The 23,381-nt window shown below is 38.6% G+C and overlaps 1 protein-coding gene and 1 long non-coding RNA gene across 5 annotated transcripts in view; one reads left to right on the top strand and one right to left on the bottom strand.

Annotated features, from left to right (window-relative positions):
• mylka (myosin, light chain kinase a) overlaps positions 1-23,381 on the bottom strand; it is a 48,845-nt gene that overhangs the window by 12,289 nt on the left and 13,175 nt on the right. For all 4 annotated transcript variants that reach the window (XM_015021744.1, XM_015021745.1, XM_015021747.1 and 1 more), the window contains 9 exons: positions 21,835-21,990; positions 18,754-18,876; positions 16,937-17,134; positions 15,721-15,928; positions 15,601-15,645; positions 14,885-14,959; positions 11,927-12,669; positions 5,684-5,800; positions 3,762-3,821 (listed from right to left, as the gene is read on the bottom strand). In XM_015021744.1, the coding sequence (XP_014877230.1) occupies positions 3,762-3,821; positions 5,684-5,800; positions 11,927-12,669; positions 14,885-14,959; positions 15,601-15,645; positions 15,721-15,928; positions 16,937-17,134; positions 18,754-18,876; positions 21,835-21,990 (1,725 nt within the window). The remainder of the gene's footprint in view (positions 1-3,761; positions 3,822-5,683; positions 5,801-11,926; positions 12,670-14,884; positions 14,960-15,600; positions 15,646-15,720; positions 15,929-16,936; positions 17,135-18,753; positions 18,877-21,834; positions 21,991-23,381) is intronic.
• LOC106939362 (uncharacterized) lies at positions 13,681-13,987 on the top strand. The gene is made up of 2 exons (XR_001422818.1): positions 13,681-13,794; positions 13,880-13,987. It is a non-coding gene; the product is annotated as an uncharacterized LOC106939362 (long non-coding RNA).

The raw sequence follows: 23,381 nt of genomic DNA, 5'->3' as shown, positions 1-23,381 counted from the left end.
ATCTGTGCTGCGAAGTAAAACGACGTGCGAGTGAAGCAGAGGCAGAGAGAGCAGGCCTTAAATGGAAACGAGGGAGAGGAGCTCCCAGCCTCCATCTTCTCCCCCTCCAACCCCGACACCGCCATCCTTCCTCTGAGGGGAAAACTCTGCAGAGGAATGAGAGTCTCCGCAGATCCGACAAGCTCAGACCTTCAGGGAGGTGTCCAGGATAAAAATACTCTGAAAATATTTCACTTATCCTCATTCAGTTCATAAATGAACTTTCACATAACTCAGTTTTTTTCCAGATGTTCATGCAGTTGAAGGAATAACGATTTATGAAAAGTGATGTCTCTAAATTGTTCAAACTGTTGTATTTGTATTTACTGAGAGCAAACAATTTCAGCAGGGTGTTGTAAACAGCCATATCACTGCCATAAAAGGACTGCAGAAGAAGAGTTCAGCTCTGAAGAATGTAACGCAATCAGTCATTTTACAAACACTGCAGGGAGAAACTTAACACTCATTATGGAACTGATGCAACAATTTCAGGAGCCAGATTCAATTTAAAAACTAAGAATAAATGCAGGTGGTTAATGGTGGCCTATTATGTTTCTTTGGACAGATTAGTATAAATGGAAAACATGTTCATTAACATTTCTCTGCACAAAATCATTCTTGGATAATGAGGTTCTAGTTTGCTCAGTTCTGCCTGGTTTGAACTCCTTTTCTTCTGTTTTAGGGCCTCTGTCCCTTTAAACTCACATGTGTAAATGGCTGCAAACAGATGAACAATTATACAACAGTACATCTTTGAAAAGCATTAATAGAGCCTCCTGCACAACCAACAACAATGCAACAAGTGGTTTTTGGATGGTGTGTCAACAACAAAATTCTTGTCTTTTCTAGCAGCCATTGTACAGCGTAAACAGCAGTAAAACCAGCTGACAAAATGTGCTGGAGCTCAGCTTGGGTTGCTAGGTAACAGGACAGTCACTGTTGCTAGGTAACAGTGACTTCTGTAATGTCACTGTAATGCGCAGTGACATTACATCTCTGAGGTTTTTGAAATGGCTCATTTTCCAGACAACATTAAATATTTACTTATTGGCGGGGGGTTATTTTTTTAAGTGCTTGGGGGATTTTTAGAAGCAGAAGAAAACCCAAATGGAAGGTTTTTTTGTTTTTGTTTTTACCAATAAATTAATTCCTCATCTAAAAACAGCAGGTTGTCTTTTATGAAATTAAAGTACTTTGATTATCTTAAACATGGAAATAAAAGCACAAACAAAAAATAGTGTTATATTTTTTACAGTACTATACATTTATGAAGGTCTTGCATTGATTTCTGGTATGAATTAATCTCCTTCAATTAAAGCTAATGTTGCAAATGACGAACTTAAAGTTTTTTGTTCCAAATTTGCAGGATTTTGCAGCAGGTAGGAAGATATTCCTGGTGACAAAGCTGCAGTTTTATACAATCTGTCATTTTTAACGTTTCTCTCCACATTAGAGCGCAGCTGAAATAACAGCAGAGGCGTTGTCGTTAGTTTACATAATGACGGTTCCATCCGCTGACCTGCTGAGACCAAATCAGGGATTCCTCAGATGGGAACACCAGGCTTGCATTTCAGACCAAAACTGGTTCCCACCATCTAAAGCTGGAAATTCTGTAAATAACATCAGTTTTATGGGGAATCAGGTCAATTTAAAATTAATCAAATAGAGCAGGAGTGATTTAAACAGACTGGAATGAGCAGGCAGCCACTGGTCCATGATGCCATCAACTATTTGATGAAAAACTTGTAAACAAATTAAACTTTATGCAACTTTATACACAAGTATAATTCCTACGATGGAGTATTAGGGCCATATGAAGAAAAAAAATTAAGACAAGAATGTGTTAGTGTTATATGTATAAAGTTATAGAAAAATAAAGCTGAAATAATGAGGATAAAGTTGTAATTATATGAGAAGAAAGTCCTAATACTGAGAATAATAAGATAATTTTTTCTTTTGAGAATAGTCACAGTACTATGAGAATAAAGTCATAAAAGAATAAAGTTGAAATATTATGAGAATAGAGAAAAAGCAATAAAACCTCTTGTATTATTTCTACTTTATTCGTGTAATTTTATTATTTTTATTTAGGATTAAATGCTCCATCACAGCATTAAAACCTCTGTTCTTCTGACTTAATGTTTTAAGAATCTGCAGTAATTTCATCTTCTCCGGGTTCAGTTTCAGTTTCTCTCTGTCTGCGTTTCCCAAACGGACCGTATCATCGGATCAGATCCTGCAAAGTGTTGATTTCTGGACGTCTCTTTGATGAGAAAAACTCTGTTAACTGACTCAGGATTTAATGCAATAAGACCACAGTGTCAGGTTTTATGCATCAGCTGCTGTTCTGTGTAACAAAATAGGACGATGTTGCGTTTTATCATCTGGTTATTCGTTCCAGCTGCAGCAGAGAATCGGACACTGAGGAATGCACACGTGCTCAGATGCACATCAAGCAGAAAGATTTAGAGTCGGATCATAAAGATAAGAGCAGATTTTCCACTCAGGCTGCAGACAGAAAACAGAAAACGGCGTCTGCAGTCATAAAACGCTTGTGCAACACATGTTTAGCTGATGCTGTGTGATGGAGAAACCGACCCCATGCAGCTTTAAACAGAACAAATTAAAGCTAATAGTTTAAGAGAAAGATTTTCATCATGGACACATGTTCACTTCTCACTGGGTCACATCAGTAAACCAACCGATTCGAAAACACAGGCAACAGTTTGGACATCCAGAGGATGAAAAGGACCAATAAGAACTGGGAAGCTACAGGAGCATCTCTGGAGTGTTTTGAATTGTCATGAGGCGAGATCTGTTTTTTTTTTTTTTTTAGTCTGACACCACCTGTAGTTGTCAATGTTTGGTGTGACATTATTGAAATCAAAATTTTAAATTTCTTAGAGAATTTTCTCATTAACTCTTAAAAGTTATTGTTGCTATGTGGCTAATTATAAGCTAAGCTGATCTTAGCTTGCCAATAAATTAGCTTAGCTAATGAAAATGTCATATGTTGTAACATTAGAGAAATGTTGGATGCAGAGCCTGTGAGGAGAAAGAACAGTACTAATGTATTTCTCCTTCACCTTTAAAGCCTCTGACTCTTCACCTACACTACAAAAACAGAAAATCTTACCAAGTATTGTTTGACCAAGACTATAGTGCAAATATATTCATACAGTTGTGATAAGGCAAAACTAACTTACACAAGTAATTTTTCAGTGACATATAAGAGCTTCTTTTAAGTCAATAATTTCTTAACATTGATAAAAAGTTCCAGTTTCACTGGCAGATTATTTCACTTTAATGGGAAAAAAGTCTTGTTATAAGTGGAACCAGTACTTTTTGGTTTGTTTCGCTATCTTGCTGAAACACCTGTAAGTTAGTTTTGTCCTATTTCAAGTATGTTTCCCCTAGAAGTTGGACTAAATTACTTGGTAGGATTTGGTGTTTTTTGCAGTGTAGATCAGCAGAGAGATGTTCCAATATTCAGAGGACGTCCACCGTTTACTGTAATAGAGCTCTGAACAATAATCTGACAGTGATTTACGAACTGATGTTTCCAACGATACACAGAGTCGCTTTAAAATAGAAACCTCCCGCTGTGTGTGTGTGTCTGTGTGCGTGCATGCGTGTGTGTGGGAACCAGTAATCCCAGTCTGTAGCTCCTTATTGGGACAAAAGGAAAGAGGCTGGTGCAGCTGCATATTTTGGAAACTCACTCTCTGAGGTCGGAGCTGCCTTCTTAGACTTCTTGTCTGTCGGAGAGTTTTCTGGTGGATCTGCAGGAGGACACACACACACACACACACACACACACACACACACACACACACAGAGGAGACTATAAGAACAAACAGCTTCACTCTTGGTCACAGTTTACATTCTAGGAGTTTTGGTTGGAAATCTCTCAGAATGAGGCAACAGCAGCTGCAGAACCTAAAATCAACAGTTAGTTTAAGAAGTGAGTGTCAATTCTGATGGAGCAAAACCGAAAGATTCAAATCAACTGAAGCAGAGTTGATGGACTCAGACCTGAGCCTTCAGAGCCACATAAAGACAGTTAGAAAGTTGGCCTTCTGTCACTTGAAGAACATCTCCAGAATTAAAGGACTAATAATGTCACAGCAAGATGTAGAGAAACTCATCCAAGCGTTTATCTTTCGTGGCATTAATTACTGCAACATGTGTGGTTTTGATTGCATTTCTTCTTTAATGGAAACACTGCAATTGCAAAATTATGTTTTTTCCATTTTAGCAGAAGACGATCCATCCTGAGCTGATTTGTCAACTGGTAAATATTCTGATGATTCTGTTACATCTTCACAGAAAAAAAAAAGAAAAATCAGAGAAGAAGAGCATCCAGCTGGTTTTTTCTTTACTTCTTAGTGAGAACCTCCAGCAAACCAAAGTGCTGATGTCCAACTCTTCATGTAATGAAGAAGCAGCTGATTTCCAGTCAGCAGTAACTGTTAGAGATCTTTGATAAATGCTGTTTGTTTGTGTTCATTTGTTCTAATTACAGGAAGCTGCAAACAAACGGAGGAATCAGGAGGAGCAGGGAGGAGACCAGAGGTTCCTGAACTGATCGCTGCCCAAACCTGCAGCTGTTCTAAGATCAGACCTGCAGCTCCTGACACACTGCAGAGACTCAGATGTTTAAATTAATGTATTAGTTTTAGCAAAAATCCTGACTTGCAAATCAACCTCGCTTTAGATTGTAAGTGGATGCTTGACAAAACGCAACTTCTTAATGGCCCTTCACTAAATCTTTATATTACTCCCTCTGCTCATCCTATGGGTTGTGAAGAACAAAATGACTCCCACAGGAAAGAGTGTAAACTGAATGAAACTCTGAGGCTAAACTCACACAGCAGGTCTGGATGTGTAATTCTGATTTTTTGCTCAAATAAAATGTTTTTTTCATGCTACTTAATTAAACCTGACCATAATCAGACTTCTGTGTGAACAGTTTACAACCCCAAAGTGACCAGCATGCGCAGAAGAAGAATGTTGATGTCACACAGCAACTCAGTTTATGGAAGTAATAGTGGATATCGCAGGTTATGGATCAATGTGAAAGTTTATTCAGCAACAACAGCTGAAAGTATTATCATGAGATTGTAAGAACACAAAGGAAGCTGTGAAAAATAAAACACAGCAACTAAACTTCTGTAGAGAATCTGTTTGGATATCAGGAACCAAAAGTGGTGGGATTGTGATGTGATGCTCCTCACTGTCAGACTTCTTTCTAAAAGTTAATAATTATGATTTTATTTGCATCCTGACTTACACCATCTGGCTTTTTCTGGTGCAAAATGTTGACTCATGTCTCGCATCGACGACATAAAAGCCAGATAAAATGTAGACGTCACCGTTCTGATGCTTTGAAAACAACTGGATACAAATCCAGTTTAATCCCACATGTGGATCTGACACAGATCGGAGTTTTTTAGGGTGAAAAGATCAGAATCATGCAGTGAAAAAGTGAATTTGGGTCATTTACCTGCTGCGTGAACGTAGCCTAAAAGGTTTTGTTGTGTCTCTGAACGATTCCCTTTAAACCACTAAAACTAGAGTTGATCTATTTTAAGCCTCAGGTCTTATTTATGACTAAAGGTGTGAGAGGCGATGAGGTTCTTACCGTCGACTAGAACCATACAGGAACACTCCGCTCTGCCGGCCGAGTTCTCAGCCCTGCACTTGTACTGGCCTTCGTCCTCCGGCAGAGCTTTGTCGATGGTCAGAGAGCAGAGGCCGCCTGAAAAACACGACAGGAAACATTTATCACCCAGAACACAGAGGATTAACTAACCAGCTGGATTTACAGCATAAAGCTGCAAATCCAGCCCAGATTCCAGATCAATAGTCTTCCAGGTTTTCTGGAAATCTTTCAGTTTTTCCTTTGACCAGTAAAAATCCAGCAATAAAAACTTTCTTAAACATAAACTCAGCACTGAGCAGATGATCAGCTCTCAGGTTTAATTTATTCTCCAGATTTCAAATTTACTCATTTTGAGGAAAGAAACAACACAATCTGCTGTCATGTTCATGCATTTAAAAATAAAAGTCACACGGAGGTATTTTTAGACTTTAGATAAATCCCCAGCAGGGTCGGATTCTAGATCATGAAAGGATTTGCTTTAATAAAGCAATGCTGCTATTTATTCATGTTTCAGACTATAAAAGTCTGAAACATGACTTCCACAGTCATTTTTCAGATCATAAACTGGCTGTACATTTTTAAGTTGAATTTATAATAAATTTAAAAATAATTTCTTCACAACCCAGTTGTTGCAGATACTTTTTATCTTGTGGAAGGAAATCCAATTAGTTCTTGATTTGAAGAAAACTAAAATCTGCTTTTGAGTCATTTTGTAAACAAAGCAAATCCAGAAAGTCACATTGAAAACCCCCACAAAATCTTACCAAGTATTTATGTCTAGTGCAAATATTTTAGTAGACTTGAATTAACTTAAAAGTCATGTTTCAGTGTGTTTTAGGTCAATAACAGTTTATTATGAATGCAAAAACATGTCAGTTACACTTTTCCACTTAAAACAGGAAAAATGTCTTGTTATGTGTGGAAATAATATTTATTTTTCTCCTGCTGAGTCTGACCCTCCCAACAGAAACAAACCACTAAATCAGCAGGAAAATTCAAACCTGAAACATTTTATGATGCAGAACAAATGAATGCTGTGATGTTTCACCACACAGCATCTGAGTTATTAATGCTGCAGGATGAAACAGTTTCACTCTAACAGGAAGCTGCTGCCTGATTCTGGTTACTAAACACATTATTAGCATTTAAAAAACAATCCATTAAATCAGTTGCACCCAGTTTAGAAGGAAATTGTAGGAACTGTTTGGAGCTCAGTCTAATCTTACATACTGAAATCAACTCTTTAAAAATAGACTCACATTCTAGTTATTTATGGTTTTAGTTTGTGTATGTCTTTTTATATCTTTGTATTTCTCATGATTATTATTTTTTCCTTTTGCATTATCCTATTTTTCATTTCAATCATTGTAATCTCTTGAAAATAGAGTTATAACTGTTTTATTTATCCCAATGCACAGGAATACTTTTATTTTCTTCTCAAGTAATGAACTTGGTATTATGATATTGTGACTATTTATGAAATTTGCTTCCTTGGGAATCGACCAAGATAAAGAAAAACAACAACAAAAAAAGCAATCTTTTACACACTTACTTTGAAGGCTGACTGATATACTGAATTTAAATGTCAAGCTTTATTCCAACTGAGACTTCTTAAATGATCAGAGGCCACAGAGTATGAATTTGTTTAGTATCCTTTATCAAACTGTGAGAAGTTTCTAAACGGTGCATTGGTTCATTTGCCTGGCATCAATCAGGAAAACCCTTAATGTTTAACCGTTATTCTAACAGTGAAACTAAACAGCCTGACAAGAGTTTTCTGAACATGTTGTTTATGAAGGAAAATAGTTCTGGATTTAGGAGCGACAACTCAACTCGACTTTTCCTGCCGAGTCAGTTTGGTCAAGAGGTTTCACAATGTCTGCATCAAAATGTCTTCGTTTTGCGAAAGCCACTGTCTGACTGATAAACTTAAAGCAGATGGAAAACTGGGAAACCCAGCAGGTTGCACAACTGAGGATGACAGAGAGATAAGTCACTTTTTAGATCAGATTTCACCAGAATCACACAACCACAAACACTCCATTAAGAACTACTTGTCCCTTCATATCATACAAGAAGATCTGCAGAGATCGGGAGCCATCCGAGACTTCAGATTATGCAGCTGGAGTTGCAGAACCAAAACGGAGGGTGTGGCCTAAAACTTGCAGCATTCATCTGTGAACTCATGCAGACACGTTGTTAAAAATCTCTTAGTGTATTTTAGTAGCATCAAATTTTAGCCATTGTAGGATTTTGCTTTTGTCTTTGCAAAAAGACCATGAGTCTTTTCTCCTGCTAGCATTAGACTCCCGTGTTTCTTTTGATTGCATTTACCCAGAATGCATTGAGCCGTAGTTTGCTTCCTGCTTTTGCAGTGATCTCCGATCTGCTTGGTGTACCAGAGTTCACTTTAACCGAACAGAGACCTGGGTTTTCAGATGGACCAGTTCACTTTTTCACTGTAAAAACACAAAATCTTACCAAGTCATTTTGGTCTAGTGCAAATATTTGAGTAGTGGAAATGAGACAAAACTGTTTTCTAAGTAACTTTTCAGCAGGACATAGTGGATTGTTTTAAGTCAATAATTCCTTAATACTGATGAAAAAGTTCTTGTTCCATTGGCAAATTATTTCACCTATAACATGGAAAATAATCTGCCAATAGAATAAGTCAATAATTCATCAATATTAAGGAATTATTGACTTAAAATGAGGTCCTACATCCTGAAGAAAAGTCATAAGTTAATTTTGTTTTATTTCAAGTGTGCCAACATATTTTCTCTCCAAGTTGGACCAAAACTTCTTGTTAAGATTTTATGTTTTTGCTGTATTGGTCCACATCAGAGTTTGATTACACATTCACACGTCCCCAAACAAATCGGACTTTCAAGACAAATGAACTGTAGTTCGATTAAAGCGGATTAAACCGATCTGGTGTAAAATACAAGCAGCTCAGACACACAGTGATCTCTGGACACAATTTCTCATCTTCAAGATATCTGAACTCAACAGCTACTGAATAAAAATACCAAATTAAAGTCGTGACATCACAGAATAAACAGGTACAGCAGCTGGAACATGTCATGCATGTGCAGTCATTGCCAGTGAATTTATATTACTGTAACTGTTCATGTTCTGACTGACAGCTGGTGAATTATATACGTCAATCAAGAGCAATAAATCAGAGTCAAACAGGTGCAAATATGAATGTGTTACAAAAGAAGGGAGCCGAGGAATGGCATGTGACTTAGAGGGGTTTAGTTTTATTTACTGATGAAGTGAGAGATCTCAGACTCCATATTTATGTGTCAATAATATCAGGTGTTTATGTCACTTTGGAATCTGCACAAGTCAAGCAGCATCTTTGTCTCAGAAGTATAGTTTTCAGATTTGGTAAGACATTAGGACTTTTCATTAGTAGAGTTGTGGTTATGCAATAATCAGTGAATAACTGCAAAGTAATCTCTATAAATGTTCTCATCCACAGATGAAATAAAAGATTTCTGACAATAATTGAATAATCGGAGGTCAATAATGAGAAGTGAAACTTGAGTTCAAAGCAGCACAGAGAGCGATGGAGTAAATGCATCTCATGGTTTAAAACCAGAATGTTCAGTTGTCCTGATGTTGTTTGTTCTGGAGCTGCTGTCATCAGTTCCCTGCTGCAAATAACAGCAACAACACATCACTGCATGTCTGAGACTGCTGTGACCTCTGACCTTCAACATGGACCACCTCAACGTACGGCTGCAGAGCTGGAACAGAGGCAGCCTGAAGGCTAAAATAACATGCTGAAGGATTACTGCACACACACACACACACACACACACACACACACACACACACACACACACACACACACAGGGAGTCCCAGGCGTTTGTAAACACACACGTGTTAAAGCTGATCTAACAGCAAATGTCCACTAAGGTTGATGGAAATGTTTCTATCCATGTGAGAAACTGACCAGTTTATATCTGTGTGAAGGTCATTAGAGGTTTTTATTTTTAAATTGATTCAAATCAATTCAATTAAGTGCAAACATACAAAATCAACTCAGTTTATAGCAATTGAATGTAATCATTTAGTCACATTTAGATCAAACTTACTGATAGAGATAATCTGTTGATCATTTAACTAGTAAAACTTTTTTCTGTCTCAGGAAGTTTATCCAGTTGATTTGAGTCGTTAACTTGTGTTGATCTGTCCTGAGGAAGCATGAGGCGACAGTAGAAATGAAGAACTCCCTCTAAACACAATGAAACCCCAAACAGAAGCTCAGTGTGACGACCCATTTTATAATTATGGATGCAGCTGTGATGCAGTTTAGTCAAAAATGTTTTAAATGTGCCAAATAAATACATTTGATGCTTGATATCTGCAGTAACTGACTTGGTTCATGTTTCTTTGCCTTTAAGGCTCTTTGAGTCATCGATCAACATCTGGGCCAGTTAAACACTCAGACTCCAGATTTCACACATCTGATAACTTATTTTGATTTGGGTCCATTTGTTTTTTGGCAGGTTTTCAAAGTTTTCCTGTTTTCTGCATTAAACATGCAGTAAAAAGCTAAAGTGATCCGAGTCACGCCAACCCAGTTCACTTTGCTTTAATGAAACTCCAGTTCATTTGTCTGGAATCTCCGGTTCATTTGGGGAGGCGTGAAAGGAATCGAACTCTGACATGAACCAAGAAAGGGAACTCTGGTTCACCTACAAATCTCGGTCTGGTTCGGCTGAATGAGTTCTACTGCGGTTTGAATGCATATGTGAACGCCAGCAGACCAGAAACCGTTCCAAATGAAGGAGGTGGACTACAGAGCAGGGCATTCTGGGTAAATATAACCAAAAGAAACTCATGACTCTCTTGCTTTCTCATCCACAAACTCCAAAGTTTCTCCACTTATAGGAAAAACTGAAGGAGCAGAAAACTGGAAGCAGCTGAAGCTGAAAACATGCAGCAGATCTCAAACAGCGTCTGATTCAGAGATTCAGGAGGACAGATGATGTATATAAAACAGCTGATGATGCTGTTTTTATTTTGTGTTTAGTATTTGCCCACTCAGCACAGGCTGGTGATTGATGCCATTACATATGAAGCTTTTAAAAAGCCATCGTTTCAAAACGTATCAAAATGTCTGTCATGTAGTTCCTTCAGGTTTAAGTAATTTTAATGAAATGCTAGAAAAACATTAAAGTAACAACAAACAAAACAAGCTGATACTGCTGATCAGCTGGCTGAATAAAAGCCAATATTTTCCTATTGGGCAGTGCTGCTGTTGGAAAAACAGAGGAATGTGTCACGTTTCTTCATAACTGAGGATGACTAAAAACAGATCAATACCAAGAGGAGAAGCAAGGTGGCGCTGTGGAGCGTTAATGTAGAAGTTGATTTAGAAAATAAGAGGTGGTTATCACACGAAGCTGTAATATACGGAAGAGGATTAGTGTCATAAATAACAAAGGGGGAATTCTGACCTTAAACTAAATTCTGATTAATCTTCTAACATTTTGATGTTAGAAGATTAATCAGAATCTTCTAACATCAAAATGTTAGAAGTTTCTTTCTCAGAAACTTTCTTTCTGAGAAAGAAAGTTTTTTCTTTCTCAGACTTCTGAGAAAGAAAAAACTTTTCTTTTTTTTCAGTGGCCCTAATCTTCTTCCAGCATAATCTAGCATAACACTGACTTTAATAAACTACAAAAAAAAAAAAATTGAAATTAGAGCAGAAAAAAAGACAGCACCCTGCTGGAATCATTTAAACCAGCTCTATGTTTAGAGTTTATTAATGAAAAAGTTGCAGTCATGCTGTCATTTGTGATGTGGCGCTACAGGTTGACCCTTCGTCGAGCGTCAGGGGTCATCTGGATGTAAACAGAGCCGCTGTAACCTGCAGGCCTGGAGCACAGTTAATGCTGCGTGTGTAAAGTGATCTTTCCCATCTGAAATAGCCACAATAATCGGTGTCTCACATCACATCCTGCATCTCTACGCTCTTCTGTTTCACATCTGCGATCTATTAATAGAGTCTGAATCCTTTGAGCTTCATCGGCAGCTGCTCTTTCTCCTCTTCCTCCTCCATCAGCATGGCTCACACCAAACTTCTAACAAACAAGCCCTCTGTCACGCCGTTGATGTCTAATTTCATTTCTGAAAGTGTGTGTGTGTGTGTGTGTGTGTGTGTGTGTGTGTGTGTTTGTGTGTGTGTGTGTGTGAACTCTGACCTTCGTTGGCGAGGATGATGAACTTGGACGGTTTGACGGTTTTCCCGTCCAGCGTCCAGGTGACGGTGACATCAGCAGCGGCGGCGGAGGCGAGGCGACACTCCAGCCGGAGCCGCTGACCGTCCAGCACCGTCACGTCCTTCAGCTTCTCCACAAACTCCGGCGCCGTCCCTCCTCCTCCTCCTCCTCCTCCTTCTCCTCCTTTTCCTCCTTCGCTCTTCTGGTCGTGAATCCCTCCATCCACGCAGTTGTTCACCTTCTCTCCGTTCTTCTCGGGGGTCGCCGCCGGCGTCGTCTTCTTCTTGTTGGCGAGGACGGAGCGGAAGTCTCCGGCGTTCTTTGGAGGCGTTTCAGCCGGCTTGTTGCCGTTGCTGCCGGCGGCGCCCTTCTTCCCCAGGACGCTCCTGAAGTCCACCTGCTGCGGGGAGTTGGCCTTCTCCTCCGCCTTCCCTTTGACGCCCCGGAGGTTGGCCTTAAAATCCATCTGCTGGGTGTCGGTGTCGCCGTCGGGGGGGAAAGCTCGGCGTCCCAGCAGCGAGCGAAAGTCCAGCTGCTGCGCCTCCCTCTGTCGCAGCTCCTCTTCACGGCGCTCCCTCGTCTCTACGCTGCGCTTGAGGAGTCCTCGGGGATCCTCCTCCTCCTTCTTCTTCTTCTTCTCCTCCTCACCAGCCTCCTGCCTCTGCAGACTGACCCTCCTGCTTTCTCCTCCTCCTCCTCCTGGTCTTCCTCTGGCTGCTGCGGTCCTGCAGAAACAAGCGCAAAGAGAGATGGAGTGAAGTAGAGAGAATAAACAAAGCCGAGGCTCCGCCTACTTTGGAGTCAGGAAAGAGGAGGATGAGAAGTTCAACTCAAACTGCTTGTTACATCACAGGTGACTCAGCTTCCCTTTTATGGGCATGAATGAACTGATCTTCATCGGGCCCATTTCATGACTGGGACTCCTCTTCACCTCGTTCTGCTCTGGCCTTGTGTTGGAGCTGCAGCTGGTTGCTTGCAGAGATCAGAGGATCCATGTGGAGGAAATGCTGGCTCTGATTGGTTGGGCTGATACGCACAGATTAGAGAAGCTTTGGGAATTGTTGGATATGAAACAGGCGGATTGATGGAGTGCTGGGAGAGCGCTCCGTCACAGAGGGACAGAGGACAGAGGGAGCGCTGGGAGTGGGATGGGTGAATGAAAACAGAAACGTGAATAAAGAATTGACTGAGGAGAATCACATCCGGCAGTTCAGATCATACTGGGTACAATAAAAAACGTGCTAACTGTATTAAAGGTGACCCATCATGCTTCCTTGAACAGGTTAGGAGAAGTTTATGGGCTGTACAACACAGTATAATTACATTTTGTCCACAAAATCATTCTTAGGGTTAGGAAATGAGATTTTAGTTCCTATTTTGATATTTTAGGGCGTCTTGTCACTTTAAATATAAATAAGCTGCTGCTGGCCACAGGCCGCAACTCAATGTTTACACTCACATAGGAAACTACTGCAAACAGATGCAAAATTACTCAATCGTACATCTTTGAAAAGCAGACGTGGAGCCTCCTGCACAACCAACAAGCAGCATGTTGTTTGTGAACAATATCTGGAAGATCACTAAATCTTACAAACTATTTTTAACTAAATTCTAGAGGAAATATCTCAGTACACTTGAAATAAGGGAAAACTGATTTACAAGAAACTTTTCAACAAGATATAGGAGCTTATTTTAATTCACAAATTCTTGAATATTGATGAAATGTACTAGTTCCACTGGCAGATTATTTCACTTATAATATAGGAAAATGTCTTGTAAGCAAAAAAATCAGCCAGTGGAACTATATTTTGCTCAAAAGCTACTTGTAAGTCAATTTTGTCTTATTTCAAGTGAACTAAGATATTTGCACTAGAACGTAGAATAAAAATGTGTTTTTGCAGTGTAAGTCAACAACAAAACATTTGTATTTTCCAGCAAGTTTTTCTAAGCTGTTTATATGAGCAGTTGAAACCCAAATGGAAATACAAAACTGAGCAAAATGTGAATTTTGCACAGCACATTAATAAACTTTCTTATATTCTGCCTGTCATTTCAGCCTGTTCTGTCACACCAACCCTACAGAAATCCTTCATCCATTAAACATCTGCTGTTTTCTGCTTTTCACTCACTCCAGTGGGATGTCTGTGGGAATCAGAGTCCATGGAGACTCCAGCATGACTTCCTCTATAAAACCAACCATCACCAGTGCAAACTACAGGAATTACAGAGTAAATGCCTAATGACAGTCCACATCCACTTTGAGTCTTTCTTCGATGTTTACCTCACACCTCACCACTGTCTCACTGTCCTTCACACAGAAAAACTCTGTCTGAGGTTTCCTAACCTTCTCCATCAGCAGCTTAGGCAGAGATTTCCTCTAAAGTCTCCTCACTCAGCATGAAGCATCACTGATAATCACTGATTATCTATCAGTGATCAGTGATAGATCACTCTCTTCCTAACCGAGCTCCAACACCCCTCACCTTTTCACCCTTTTTTTTTTTAAATCAGCAATCGGACGGTTCAAATCCTCACTGACTTGCAGTAATTTTAACATATTTCTTGTCTGTTATTGTAAAATTACCAACAGTGAATGAATCTTCTGAATACAAAACAAGCATGACTACAGGATGACCCAAGGGTTGAGCTTTTCCAGTAGATCCATGTGTTGTTGTGTTTCCTCTGTTGGGATTTTTCTGCTACATCAGCAAAAAGCTGATGGTGATGCAGACGGATTCTCTTTCACTGATCAGAGAAGTGTGTGCAAAGTATGAAAAAGTGCTAAACCTCTTCATGCAGCCAGATCATTATAATTTCACCATGTTATGTTCATACTTTTCCTCTAATCAAATCAATAACCTGAGTATTAATAACTGTCATTCAGGTCAGTCACTTACTGTAGAAACACTTGATTTTTAAATAAAATGTATTTTTCTTCACCTTCTGTCTCCTCCTTCAGGTTCTCCTTCAGTGACAGACAGTTGAGCCACAGCGCTGCATTCTCCCACTTTATTCCTGACACACAAACACAACCTCAGTTACTTTTTATTATAAGTAGCTGTTATACAGTGTTTGCCCACTTCCTGATTTCCCATCTTTTTTGCATGTTTTAAGTTACTTTACTTCACTTTTTTAAATAAACACCTTAATTTAAAAACTGCATTTTGTGTTTACTTGTGTTTTCTTTGATTAATATTTTAACTGGGTTTGATGTTCTGAAGGAATTCAGAAATTATGAATGAGCAAACACTTTTTTGACATCACTGGAATTGGAATAGGACAGGATAGATAAATCAGTAGTAAATTGGAAAACACTACTAAGATCTGAACTTGTTTACGTGCGTTAGCAACAATTTCTTCCTCAGATTAATCTTCAGATGATGCTTTATGTTGCTGCAGTCGACCAACATGAGGTTTTAGATATTTTAGGATCTAAACTCGTTTGTGTGTGTTATATTTGACACATTTTCTCATGACTAAATGAGATGACGGCGGTCAGTCTGCAGCGTGTGACAGATTACGGATATATGGACAGATTCAGGCGGGGGGAGGGAGACTTTAATCCTCCAATCTGAACCGCAGATCATGCAGGATTATTCCTTCATGTTTGCTCAGTTTCTGGTTTGTTTCCTGCGTGCAGTGTGTTAGTGTGTCACCTCAGGGTGATCAGGAATTCTCCTGCGTGATGCTTTCGGACCCGTCTGAAACAGAAACAGACACTTCGTTCTCTGTGTTCTTCAGAAACGTTTCAGGCTGCAGGTGTAAAACTTTCAGACCTGATGAGCAGCGAGACGACGTCCTCCTTCTGCAGCAGTTCGTAGTCTCCTCCGGAGCTCAGCGCTCGGTTCTGGTCCGCTCTGGTCCATGTGTACTGGGGGAACGGGTCTCCGGCGATGGCACAGGACAGCAGGACGTGTTGACCCGTGACGGCGCTCACCGCTTTGGGTTTTGTGATGAACCAGGGCTGGACGCCGTCCTGAGGTTCTGACAAAAAAAAACAACAAAAAACTCCTAAAAGCTGAAGCTGATTGAATCTGTCAGCACTTAATCTCTACAACAGAAAATCCAGTGAAAAATGTCAAAACAAGAGAAGACATGAAGATCTGATGAATAAACTAAACCCTCAGGAGAATATAAAATGTTTTATTTCTTATGTCAGCGTATTAGAGATGCTTTCCTAACGCCGTCAGCGAATAATTCACTCCTTTACTCCTACAGATGAAACGTGTCACTACCAACACTTCTTGATTTCACAGTTTAAGCTGACTTTTCTTTTTTCTGTCTAAAATCTTAAACATTTCTCAAATAGTTTTGAGGCTGTTTTTGCATAAAACTGCAGATGTTTAATTTGAAACCATTTTTTTTATATAACACATATTTGCAAAAATGTTTTATCTTGGGACACTTTACAACACAAACAGGTCAAACACTTAAATTGTTAAAATTCAATACATACACTGGATGTTTTTTATAGTTTAATAAGTGTAATATGGTAAAAAGTTTCCAGGAAGAAAGTTTGATTGCTTTGGAGCCATGCTTCCTGCTGCGTGAGCATAAGGCGACAGTGGAAACAAATAACTCCCTTTAAACAGAATAATTATGATCAGCCATTTATTTTACAGTGAAAATAACCCCTGAATCAACCTTTTTTATTATAATAAGCTGTCTAAATAGGTTATTTAGACTTTTATCTTTAGGTTTTTAAGCAAATCTTAACATTTTCACCAAAACCTGATCTAGAATTTTTTTTAAATATCGGGAACATTACAGATATCAATATTGCATATCTAGTGTGATTGACTTTATTTCAATTTTAATTGACCTTTCACATTTACAGACACATTTTTATTCATCCTCAATCGATGTTCTTTAAATGCGTTGTAACACTGACTGCTACAGGAGACATTTTTCATCACCATCTACAGTAAATCTTTAATTAAACGAGTTACAACAACATTTAGTTTTCCTAGTAATTTAATTGTTATGTGAGACCTTCCACGGTGAGCCGGGCCTGGGTCTGGTCCTCTCCGTACTGGTTCCAGGCCCGGCAGCTGTAGGCCCCAGTGTCTTCTGGGAAAACCTCCTGGATCAGCAGAGTGTAGCGGTTCTCCTCCCTGAGGAGGTGGAAGTCCTCCGACTCAGAGACCTCCTGCCCGTCATGGAGCCACATCACCAGAGGAGGAGGCTCACCTGCAGGTCAAAGGTCACCTCAGTCTGACTGCACCAATCACTGGATTATTTATATTTAAAAAAAAACCTCTAGGAGTAATTTATCAACCCAAATCAGGAAAAATTGCATGAAGAATTTAACTTTAAAATATGCATAAAATATGCATATTTTAAATTTACTTGAATTTTATCCCAAACAGTAAAAACTCAAATTTTATTTAACTTGATGTTGACAGAAAAGATTCTGCTGTTTTGGTTTTGGTAAAGCTGTAGAGATAAAATAGTGACAGTATAATGAAGCTTCCACCTTTATTACACTGTTACTTTGTGTTTTTGGCATTGGCAGGAATTTAAATGTTTATTTTCTGCATTAACTTTGTCTTGTCAATTAATCGCATAATAAATTAAAACAAGCTCAATAATTTCCATCTGAATGATTTTTTTTCTCTTTCTACCAAAAACTGGATGACAAAAGTTTTCAGTTGGTGTTTAGATGAACTTTGTTCATAATTCATTTTATTTGTTGTTTCTGTTGTTTTGTTTATTTACTTTGGATATTTAAAATATCTTCCAGCTCCAGTGTCAATTAGAATTTAAAGTTCATTAATATTTGAGAATGTGTTCCTACATTATTAGGTTGTTATTATATTAATTGAAAATGGTATCAAGACAACAATACCATCGTTTATCGCAATAACTGTGGGACAATTTATCGTCTCTGATACATTTATCATCATGACAGACGCACAGATCTCTTAAACTGAGCAACAAAAGAGATGCAGAGCGATATGCAAACAGCTTATATGGAGACAAGTCTCTGTGGAAACTCATTACATAACACACACACACACACACACACACACACACACACACACATGGGAGTGATGATAAGAGGGATGAAGCTTCAGTCTGAAGAGAAAAACACACATTCACTGCAAAAACATGCAATATTACCAAGTATTTCTGTTCTAGTTCTTAGAAAACTCAAAATAAAGTAAAATTTACTTTCCGACAAGATATAGGAGCTTGTTTCATATAAATAATTCCTTAATATTAAAGTGAAAGTACTATTTCCATCAGCAGATCATTTCACTTCTAACAGGGGAAATGTGTCTTGTGACAAGTAAAATAATCTGCCAGTGGATAAAATCAATATTAAGGAATTATTTACTTAAAACAAGCTCCTACTTCATGCTGAAAAGTGACTTGTAGGATATTTTTGTCTTATTTTAAGTGTAATAAGATATTTGAACTAGAAACTAGAACTAAAATATTTGGTAAGAGTTTGTTTTTATGCAGTTTTAAATGCTTTTTAGACTTGAAGCCACAGATTGTGATTCAGACTCTAAATAATTTTGCTGCCGTCCGTCTTTCTGCTCAGGAACCTGAACTTCACCCAAACACCAGGATGTTTTTACTGGTTTTACTGGTTTTATGAGGACAGACCAGATATTTGTCCCAACAACAAGACAAACACAAACAGAGGAAATGAAGAGGCAGAACTACAGTCAATCTGTCTTCATCTCATCTGCACCGTGTCCCTGGAGATCAGACAGGAAATACCACAGCGCGCACACACACACACACACACACACACACACACACACACACACACACACACACACACAGCGAGGGCGTACCGCTCAGCTCCACCGTCATGGAGACTCTGCTCCCATCCATCACCTTCAGATCGCTTAGACGGCGAATGAAGCGAGGAGCCTGACCTGCTGTTGTGACCTCTGACCTCTGAGACTGCACCATACCTGCAGCACAAAAACACACAAAGAAGAAAAAGTCAGAAATCGTCAAACATGACAATCAGCTGCTCTATTAGATTGACAACTTCACAGGAAAACCAAAAACTCTTAAATATTTTTGATCTAATTCTAGTGCCGATATCTTAGTGCACATAAAAAAAAGATAAAAACAAACAAGTAACTTTTGAGCAACACAGAGGAGTTTGTTGTTCCACTGGCAGATTACTTCACATTTAACAGGACATTTTCCACATGTTATAAGTAAAATTATCTGCCAGTGGAACTAAAAAAAATGCATGTTTTAATTTTTTTACTTTTGTGTAACCAAGTTGTGTGTTGCAGATTTTCAAGAACTCAACCTCTTGAAAATAAGATCAGGATCTCATAAGGATTTTTCCTGGTTAAATAAAGGAAAGAAAGAAAAAAAGCATTTTTTCATCAATATTAAGGAATGAATGACTCAAAACAAGCTGCTGAAAAGCTACTTGTCAGTTAGTTTTGTCTTATGTCAAGTGAACCAAGACATATGCACTGGAAACTAGACCAAAAATACTTGGAAAGATTTAGAGTTTTTGCAGTGCAATCATCTGACCCACGATGCTGAAGGCCACAGAGAACTGGACGCTTCGTTTAAAGGTTTCCTAACATCACTGCAGCTCTACTCCAGCTTCAATGAGCCTGTAAGTCTGAATCAGATGTTATTAAAATCAGATGTTTGACTTTAAGGCAGAACTTGATGCTGCTGCCCTGCAGGCTGAACTCAAAGGGAACTAAAGTCCATGTGCATCTGATCACTGATCAGTTTCCTCCATCATTTGACCAGATGTGTGAATGGAGGTTTCCAATCTACAACTGATGGAGGAACAGCTACAAATCTGTGTTGGATCTGATTCCAGATCAGATCTCTGGTCCCCTCCTGCAGCTTCCACAGACTTCCCACTAAACTGGGAATGTTGTCAGACCAGAGGAGGAGAGTCAGCGACGGAAAGCATCACCGTGTTCCTCACTCAGCCGTTTCCTTATAAGGAGAAAGGATTTCCTTTTCCTCCCTGCATTGGCACACAACCCAACGCTCTGTTTGCTGAGTGTGTGTGAACATGCAAGAATATCTGTGTGGCACGTGAAAGGCTGAACTTTTGTACTCAAGTGGTTCTTTTCTTCTGTGTACATATCAGACATACCAGAGAGGACACGGTGTGAAAGAAAGAAAGATGGAGACAGAGGGAGAGAAAGAAACGAAAATAGAAAAAAACGACAAAAAATGGCACAAGAAAAATAACAGAAAGAAAAATGATGTTTTTCTACTTTTTCTGAATATTGCAAGTTTTAATATCTGAAATGTTTTCCATTTGTAAATAATCTTTCTATGTAGACTGATGAACTTTAAAAGTCGTCTAAGGTCCTGGTTGATGTTCTTCCTCTTGGCCTTTCAACCCTCCACTGTTTGCTCCAGAGATGAAAACTGACCAAACGTTGGTCACAAAGCTGCTGATGAGAAATACTCAGTCACTCAATGAGCAGTTTTAATAAACTCATCTAGTTTTTAACTTAACATGTTTTTTCTTTTCAACAGGATCCACATAGTTGTATGTTCTTAACAGAAACCAAAACAAGTCATGGTCATCTTTTGTCTTTACTAGAATAAAAAAAGCACAGCTAACAGTTGCTACGCATTAACTGTTAGCTGTGCTCTGAATAAATGTGTCTGTTTTCGGGAAAAGAGGAGCTTGAGTGAATGGGAAGTCAGGAAATCGTATCAAACAAAATGGCTGATCTGTTTACTGCGAGGTCATTATGAGGGGCTGAAACCACCTCACAAATAACAAGATAATAAATAATATTTATTATTACCTGATTCTCAGGTTAATTCTCTGTTTTTGCATTGAGAAAGAAAAAGAGGAAGTGGAAAGTGACTGAATGACTGATAAGAGCCATTATGTCTGTTAAATCGTTTGGAGAAGCTGAGCTGAAAATAAAAAGTGATTAAATCCACAGCTGTAAGACACAGATATCTGTTCTGGTCTCAGATACGGTTTATTGTCCACACATGGACATCCTGAGGACTCAGTGGGTCAGTTTGTGGGAATCTGCTGATATTTCACTGAGTTTGTGTAGCTGGGGATTTCCAGCTTCTGTCAGATTTTCCTCCCGTTCTCTGATTTTCCTTATAAAGCTGTGATGAAGGTTTCTGTGTTACATGCTGATGAATGATTTCTGTGGTTCTTCATAAACAACAAATCAGACCCATGAAAACCTTTATAAACCCAGCTCAGTTCAGGCAGGAAAAATAAGAGATTAACTCAATATTGACGAGTATCTTCTTGTGCAACAATAAAACTATTGTTGCTGCTTCATATCAGGGAGAAACTCTGAATATTAAATGTGATAAAATAAAAGTTTATATTCAACTTCATGAGAAAATATTCCAACAAACCTCTCAGTGACTTTGATTTAGTAGCTAATTTATTATAAGTAATTAACACCCATGTTATAAAAAACAGTTTTATTTTACACTTGGACATAACCAGCCAATTATGATGCCTTTAAACAGAATAAAATATTGGTTTAAATAATCAAAATAACTGGTAGACATGAACCACTCTGCTTAAATAATCTATAGAACTTTATTTGAATTCCTGAAATGAAACAACTTTTTAGAACAGAGGTGTCCAAAGTGTGGCCCAGGGGCCATTTGTGGTCCTTGAAATGATTTTGATCGGCCCTCTGTCTGCAAGACAGGAACGGAAAAAATGTGGCCAACAAACTAGAAATCAACTGATGACCCAAAGATTTGGAAATTGTTTAAATGTTTTATACATCTCATGAAAATTATTATTGAGGATGTAAAAAAAAAAAGAAAAAAAAAAAAAAGAAAAATAATAAAAAAATGTTTTTGCATTTTTATTTAATGGATTTTGTGACCTGCGAGTTCCTTTCCTCATCACTGTTAGTGAATCTTCTGACCTTTGACCTGAACCCGGGCACTGCTCTCTGCTCGACCGTGGATGTTCTCCGCCACACACACGTAGACGCCGCCATCATGGCGTGATGCATTCTGGACCATCAGCTTGGCCACGCCCCCAACATGTGAGGACCGGGTCCTGGGAGGAAGAGGACGACCTGAAGGAGGAAGAGGAAACTTCATCATCTTCATCACAACAGAACAGAAACAAGCAGCAGATATCATCATGATATCAACCGATATTATAATCACAATATTCCAGAATTATATCACAACTGCACAATTTTCTTACATAGTCATGATAACAATGTTAAAATTTGAGAAACAATAAAATGCATTTATACTGTACACAATACATAAATCAATAATTTATACTGCGATATACACCTGATCAATATCAGTAGATAAAATATCTGATAGAATGTCCAATATTCAATGTATAGAATATTCACTGAACTCCGATCCAGAACTGCAAAGCATTTTGGGAGATGTAGGCAGAAGAAAGATCTTAGTTGCTCAACGACTTTAGTGTCTGGCTAATCAAGTTTGGTGGCATTAACTCACTCACTCTTTGGTTAGCTAGCAATAACCTGGTTAAAACAGAAAAAGTCAAGCCACCAGTTTATTGGTAAATCAGATGTTTAAAGGTGAAATGTTCTTTAAACAGGTTAGAATAAGTTTATGGCCGATATAAAACATGTTCATTACAAGTTTTGCACAAAATTATTCTTAGATCATGAGATTTTAGCCGTTTTAGACTGTCTTGTCACTTTAAATCCAAATAATCTGCTGCTGGTCGCGACCCCAACTCGATGTTTACACTGTCACATGAAAATACAACCATAAATCTTTGAAAAGCAGAATTGTAGCCTCCTGCACAACCAGTAATAATACAGCAAGTGGTTTCTGGATGGCAAGTCAACAACAAAACACCTGTCTTTTCCAGCAGCCATTGTACAATGAATACAGCAGTAAATTCAGCTGGCAAAAAGTACTGGAGCTCAGTTTGGGTTGCTAGGTAATAGCGATACCATTTAGATTAGGACTCAACAATGGGGCTCGTTTTCCAGACACCAAAAAATGGCTGGGTGTTCTTTTAAGCTCTTGGGCTGTTTTTAGAAGCAGTCCCAAATGGAAGTACAAAATCTGAATTTTTCATAATACTGCCCCTTTAAAACAAGAAAACTAATCAACAATTATCGGTATGGACTGATACAAAACGGTTATATCATGATATGTTTTTCAGCTATATCGTCAAGCCTGATATTTTATATGGGAGTAAGTTTGACCAAAAGTCTAACTGATGACTGTTGTAATTAGTCATCAGATAAGTTTGTTCTAAACCAGAACTAACTTAAGTTTGTAATATTTAATTGTGCAGAAAGTTTCTCTGTTTCAGTTATTTTAGCAGCAGCAGGAGGATTCAACCTTTACATCTGAGGTTTAACGCAGCTGCTGTGTGAGCAGATTTATTCCAGGCCCTCAGACTGTGGAGTAACTCTGGGCTGCAGGTGGAGGAGTGACTGGATTGGCAGAGAGCAGGAGTCCC

Source organism: Poecilia latipinna, unplaced genomic scaffold, assembly GCF_001443285.1.
Source record: "Poecilia latipinna isolate Pla-1442-1.1 unplaced genomic scaffold, P_latipinna-1.0 Scaffold2845, whole genome shotgun sequence".
Taxonomy (NCBI): domain Eukaryota; kingdom Metazoa; phylum Chordata; class Actinopteri; order Cyprinodontiformes; family Poeciliidae; genus Poecilia; species Poecilia latipinna.
The sequence above is the reverse complement of the archived record's forward strand: the minus strand, read 5'-3'. Positions and strand labels throughout refer to the sequence as shown.